The 7201-nt window shown below is 36.5% G+C and overlaps 1 protein-coding gene across 1 annotated transcript; it reads right to left on the bottom strand.

The window, feature by feature from the left end:
* Positions 1 to 1421: 1421 nt before the first annotated feature.
* On the bottom strand, positions 1422 to 6110 carry LOC104229627 (uncharacterized). The gene is made up of 2 exons (XM_009782287.2): positions 4142 to 6110; positions 1422 to 1705 (listed from the first exon to the last, which is right to left on the bottom strand). Exon 1 carries the CDS (start codon positions 6009 to 6011, stop codon positions 4197 to 4199), a length of 1815 nt encoding a protein of 604 aa, XP_009780589.1. The 5' UTR covers positions 6012 to 6110; the 3' UTR covers positions 1422 to 1705; positions 4142 to 4196.
* Between the last annotated feature and the right edge of the window lie 1091 nt (positions 6111 to 7201).

Raw genomic sequence — 7201 nt, 5'->3', positions numbered from 1 at the left:
TTGCAAAACGGGTACAAGTTAAAACGTGACCCAAAAAGCGAGTATAGATGCAAATACCCCTTAGTTTTGTCATAAAGCTTTTTCAAAAATTTCAGCAGAAGATGCTGAAGTTATTTAGTTCATTTGTAAAAACTTCATTACTAAATAAGCTGAAGTTTTTTTGTCCTGGATTCATTAGTTTTGTCATAATCAGACTACTATAAAATAATCAGATTGTCAACAGTATCTAAATTATAAAATTTTGGAAACAATAAATGTAAAAAGAACAGAATTATCATGAAAAGAATCACGAACTTAAACTTCTCGTACGTGGAAATATTCACAAAGTATTGTCTACTAACTTACGTAATTATTTATAATTTGTTTTTAAATAATCTGATAAACATACTTATGGCATGACAATCATCCCATAAACTAAAGTTTCATAGTAGCAACAACAGAAGAAGGAGGAGGAGGAGGACGGCTAGCCATAATATGTATATTATACATTAATATACATAAAATATACATTTACATGGTATTATTTTTTAGAGCGACTATATTATGTAATTTTTTCATTATTTCATTTGGACACATTTAAGACCACAAGGTTAATAAAAAATCAGCTCGATACACAAAGCATCTCACGTTCACGCAGGTGCCGGAAAAGGATCGCATCCCAAGCGGTGTGATGTAGACAGCCTACCTAAGAAGTTTAAGACCACAATTTTAATTCTCTTAATAAAAAACACGTTTATAACCACACAATTAATATGACATATTTAAGACCACAAGTTTCAAAGTTTTGTATTCACATAAATATTATGGCATACATACAAGGCAACAAAATTTTAAATTCTTCCATTTTATATGAAATGTTAAGTCAAAGGATAAACAAACTGAAATATTCTTATATGAATTTGGTTTATTTGAAATATATAAACTATATATTTAATTAGAAGATTACAATTAATTTAGTCAAAGGCATGAAAATGTCGTCCCAATTCTCTTAATGTTGCTGTGATGAAACCTCCCTAAGGCTGTTCGCTCAAGAAATTTTTGCTAGAGTAAGAGTCCAGTGCCACAAAAATAAAATAAAATTTCTGTTTTTTTAACGAGAAAGGGCGGCGATGTTGGATGATCATGATTGATGATAATGATAATGATGAAGACGAAGACGACAACAATGTTAGTTCTCTTAAGAAAAGGGATACTAGCAAGTTCCTAGAAGAAAACAAAGAATACTCGAGGAACTTTATCAGAGATGAAATAGATCTGATTTAATTGTTTCAGGTAGTCGTCAAATTGACATAAGCAGAGAAAGCTGAATTAAGATGCAAGCAAAAAATTGAACTATTTGGAGGAATCGTCAAAATGACGGAGTTAGCAGTCCTAGTTAAGTTGCTTTAGAACTGCAAGACCATAATTTATTTACTCTCGTGTTTAGCTAGATGTTGTCATGTTTAGTACCATGACTTAAAAAGTCATTTATTTCTGCCTCTTAATTTGTTTCGAGTACCTTATTTGTTTTACATTCTGAATTATCACTCCATATTCTCTTACATTCTGATAAGCACAAGCACATACAAAATTCACTTCATGACCCTCTTTAACTTCAACAACACAGATTGCAGCTTTCCAGGCAATGTACTCTTTATGAAAAAAAAATCATCTGCATTACAGTACAGTATCTGATAGTCGGGTAGTTATTCACAGGTGTAGTTTCCTGCCAGAAACAAAAATCAAATGCAAATTAGAGATAAATCCCAGTGAATAATGTTGTCAAGAGATCACTGCACAACTTTTCATCCATAATTTCTCAAAGATCCTTATGTTATATTGATGGGTTAAAAGATGCCCTGTATTATCGCATTCATTTATTCGAACAAGAACAAAGCAAAACTCCAAAGGGAATCTAGTTACCAAAAAATATTTCTTGTAAAAAAAAGAAGAGAGAGAACGAAAAAGAGTTAATGCTCATCAAAACCACCAATATTTTGATTCAATAAGAGGCTGGTCTATTAATATATGTTCCTTTCAGCAGCTATTAAGCCTATCACAAGCCAGCTTACAAATGCATATATATATAACCTATGAGCTCAGCAGGATAAACGTTCTCCTTTGACATACTCTCTGCTTCTGTAACTAAGACAACATACATACAAACAATACCTCTCCCCCACCCCCGGCCAAGGAGAACGGAAAAACAGCCTATACTTACGATTTGCTGAACAGAAAATTATATCCTTTTTGTACAACTGTGTACCTTACGCCAAACATGAACATCAGAAGTGCATATTTAACATAACATGATTCCCCTGCTACATATTTCTATTTGGTCCAAGGTGCACAGATGAGTATGATATCATAGTAATGAAGTTCTCTCTTGGAAGCTGCTTAATGAAAGATTTTTTGACGTCAGCTTTTATGAACGATATCACTATTCATTAATATCTTCATTGCATCTCTCCGGGAAGCTGCTTTTTCATTCTAGGATTCTGAACTTTATGAGGGAATCACCTCTTATATATTATCCACAAAAATAAGACATCTTTAAAATCCAAAGCCTTTGCCCCCAAGGCTTTGGCCTAGAGGTAAAAGTGCAGTGCGTGATGTGTGGGTTAGGCGCATATCACGCGTTCGAGCTCTACCAAAGACAAAAGCTTGGTATTTAAGTGGAAAAGGGTCAAAGAGGCGGGCACATCATCCACCGAGTTTCAAACCTTGAGCTATTTGCCCTTGGGGAGTTCTCGGTTATCAAAAAAGGTTCAAAGCCTTACAAACATGCAATCTAGTTATCACTTACCAATTCGGGTGAAGCTTTTTCACTAGACAAGGAGATAATGGACTTCATTTTCCTTACAGAATAAGTATATTAACTATTCAAGTTTGTGTCGGATTTCAATTTGATGTGACACATCACACCATACTTGAAACAGTTCCAAGCAATTCAACTTTTTATACTAGAATACGGTCTGTAAATAATTATAACTTTAGCATCAGTGTTGTATGCTCCAAAGTGTCCAGAAAAGGAAATAGCGAGCAAGTAACAGGAAAGAGGGAAGAAAACAGATACAAGACAAACAACCGGTCGAAAAGAGAGAAGTTGTTGTAGCTGAAATTACTGTCCACTCGGAGAAATCAATTCATAAAAGGAATTTAGGATTTTGCAGAGAAAATGTGAGCTAGCCAAGCCTATTACGTTAGATTTGGGCGATTCCAAAATCTAAAGATAGAACTATGGCTCCAAACATCTTTCTAATTGTAAGATATCAGATTCATCAGTTTTTGAAGGAAATGGCTTAGTACATTGTAATTGTAAAGATTACAAGATCTGACTGAAAATGGTAAATAGCCTTGTCGATTAGTTCTCATGTCCTTCCTAGTAAAACATTGCGTGTTAGAACTTAAATCATTTTATACCGAGAAAGCAGGACCACCATATAAGCCTAAGTACTCTTCCATATCTTATAATGTACATACACGACGGGGATTGAAAAGACCATATTTAGAGTGATAGAGAACCTATGATGCAACCAGAACAGTCAATCCACGAGCGGAGCTTACATCCTTTACTTTGTGTAAAGTGTGTTCTGATGGCGTACCAATCAAGATGAGATAAAGCTATTTTTCGCAAAATCTACATAAATAGGGTGTATGAAATCAATGGCCCGAGCCAGAGCACTCAATGGTCTAGGGTGACCACTTTCACTTAGGTGAAACAATACGTTAAAATAGAAGTAACTAGGGAAAACAAAAAGATAAATTTTATTTTCAAAACTCCACACGCATACCCAATCCAAACTTAGGTGAAACAATACGTTAAAAGGGAAGTAACTGGCCGCACAAACACAACTTCCACTCCCTTTCCCCTCATTAGTTTTTATCAGTTTCACATCTAACAGCTTCAGAACAACTTCAAATGGCAGACAATCAAGGGCATCAGCAGCCCAAAAAAATGAAAGACAATAAACCGAAAGAGATTATAGTTCATACAAGTCACTAGGTCAAATTCGGCACTGCATGTGGTGTCCCGCCTCAGAGAAATAATAGAATAAAAGCGAGCAAGGTAAAATGAATTTCACAAATGATAAACAACGCACTCATAGATCAAGATAAATAGTACTACAAGATTATCAAAGAGAATGATGAATCCTTTTACCTGTATAATTCATACTTCTGGCAAAGAACCACTAACGCAAGTACTAGCTCAAATGTCAGACATTTGATGATGTCCTGGATTCCACGAACCAATTTGAAGGTATGCCGGGATCAGGGGTTGGACAAGGAAACGTATCTTCATGCACATCTGACACAGGCTCAGAGCATTTATTCCTTTTGCTGTACTTTAACAAACAGCGGTCCTCCTGCGCATTGCAGCTTTCGGCCTGCATTGTATTTTTTGCACAAATCTCACCAACAGTATTATCTCCATCAGAACTCAAGGGGCACAAGGTGATAGAATCCACCAAATGCAGGTTATGCTGTGAACCTTCTCGTTGAGAAACTTGAAGACCACAAAAATCTCTACAGTCATCACCAAGATTGTGCCCTGCTTTAATAAGGTCAGATAAACCAACCATTTCTTCGGACATCTTCCTCTTTAGTCTGCTCCGCTTGTAAGTAAGTAACTCAGCTTTTGAACAATCAGAATCAACACAAGAACCATGCTCCTTCATTGTAACACAAGGTGGGGCCTCTGAACTAGTCTGGCCGACTTTTTCCTTCAACCTAGTGCGAGAGTACACCATAACACAAGGAGGGCCATCTGAAGTAGTCTGGCCGACTTTTTCCCTCAACCTAGTGCGAGAGTACACCATAACACAAGGCAGGGTCTCTGAAATAGTCCGGCCAACTTTCCCCTTTAATCTAGTGCGAGAGTACACTATAACACAAGGCTGGGTCTCTGAACTAGTCTGGCCAACTTTTCCCTTTAACCTAGTGCGAGTGTACACCTTAAGCCTCTCACCTGGATCATTAGAGAGAGTTTGGCCTAACTCTAACAATTTACGGGACACATTACTCGATTCCAGCATTTCTGGAGTATCCACATAGCTGGAATTCGCAGGGCATAAGGTTCTTGAAGTTCGTGGCGAGCTGTTCATGGCGCGATGCAATTGAAATGCCAACTCTGCGTCATTTACAACCTCAGTTTCATTAGTATCATCACTCCTTATACTACTGCTTTTCAGCAACACTTTATCCTTATTCTTCTTGGAAGCAACTAATTCCGATGCATTCTTAGCCATGTTCACGGCATTTTTTGCCACGACAGCCTTTCGCAAAGTCTTATACTGCGCTTCCAGCGCCAGTACAACTGTCCTTTTGGCTTCAAAGTTAGTAATTTCTTCAAATGATTTAACATAACTACTAGTATAATTTTGTGTCTTTAACACATGCTTTTTACAAACTCCAATTGATTTCCTAAAGAATGTTGGAACCCAACAATCTATACAGACCGAAAATCCCGACTTTACCCCTTCTTCTTCTTCTTCTTCTTCTTCTTCTTCTTCTTCTTCTTGTTCCCTAGAAGAATAAGACCAAGGTGCAGAATTCCCATACCTGATAACACAGTCCTTGTGGACACGCCTTTTGCAGCTGCTGCATTTGAAACAATCAGAAACAGCCGTGTTGTTGAAACAGTAAGGGCATGTTTGGCCGGAATTAACACTCCTGATGCACTTCTTGCAAAGAAGGACTATCCGCCAAACGCTGTCTAGGGTTTGAAGGCGGTCGCTGGGATCAGTGTGGTTGATTCGGAGACGGCAGCCGTGACAATCTGACAAATTGGCCAAGTCCCTCGTGACCCTTTTGGGCAATTGATCAAACGCCGATGATGATGAAGAAGTGGAATTTGTGGAGTGAATTGGAGCTAAATTTTTAGGGTTTGTTGAAGGATTAGCAGTGGAAGATGGTGGTGGAGGTGGCGGTGGCGGTGGCGGTGGACGCGGCGGAGGATGGCGAAAAGATTGTCTGTTTTCTGGATGGAGCGAAGGTGTCATCTTCATGAGATCGTTAGGTTTTTGCGCCATAACCGTATTTTCTCATCGTTTCGAGTGGTGGGTTCACATAAACCGGCCGGAGACGGTACTAACTCATCGTTTGAATACATCATCATTTTAACTCTGTTGGGTGTTGGTTTAGTTAAAAAAAAAAAAGGAAATTCAAATATCATTTCATGAATAGTATAAGTTACTTATAAAATTAGTATTTTCGATTACATGTTTATAAGAGTACTGAAGAGCAATTATTTCCTAATAATTCAGTCCTCAATGCCTTAGATCATCCAAATGCTAGATATGATGACGTATATTCTGGGGGTTTGAATTGTTGATTAAGTGATTGAAGTGGAGGGTCACAAAAGTGTAAAAGTATACAAGGATCTTTGGATTATTTTATTCCTAATGTAGCTCAAGTGCAGAAGGATATGAATTTGAAGGTTTATGAATTAATTAATAAGAATGTGCACACAAGGAAAATACAAGAGTTATAACATAGGCTTTTTGATCCGGAAGGAAGATGTTAATGACTGGAACAGAAGATAGATTAATATGACATTATACAAAATCTAAGAACTATGTATAAGGTAAAATTGGAATGCTATATTAGGAAATGACATTATTTTTTATTTTTTTTGTATTTTCAAATTTTTGTTTTTTCGCTTTCTGCACCACTCAGCCCACCTCACTGCCCCCGCCCCTACTCCGCACAAAAAAAAAATTCAGTTTTAGTTTTTTCATCTTTCGGTTTACAAGTTTGAATTTTTACAAGTTTCAAGGTTATGAGTTCGGAGGTTTATATATTTGGAAGTTTACGGGTAATTAGAAATTATAAAGTTTACAAGTTCGAAAGTTCGTGGTTTCGAAAGTTTAGCGATTCGAAAGTTTATGAAATTTGTGAGTTCGGAAGGTTGTTGGTTCGAAAGATTATGACTTCATGTTTATTATATTTAAATTATTTATGAACAATTTTGAGAAGAGATAAAGAATCAAGAAATGAAGCTAAAAAAAATACTCTTGAGAAGTTATTTTCCTTAATTTGCGTACCAAACACCGGAAAATGAATAAGATTACCACTTGTTTTCCAAGAAAACATTTTCTTGCAAATATTTTCAACGAAAAACATTTCCATTATACTAAATACATCCTGAAACTTCTAATTTAAGGTACTAAAAATGGATTGCACATAAATTATAAACAAACCTTATTTTGAACGGGTAATA

This window comes from Nicotiana sylvestris, chromosome 1 (assembly GCF_000393655.2).
Source record: "Nicotiana sylvestris chromosome 1, ASM39365v2, whole genome shotgun sequence".
NCBI lineage: Eukaryota > Viridiplantae > Streptophyta > Magnoliopsida > Solanales > Solanaceae > Nicotiana > Nicotiana sylvestris.
Note: the sequence above shows the minus strand (reverse complement) of the source record. Positions and strands in the feature narration are given on the sequence as shown.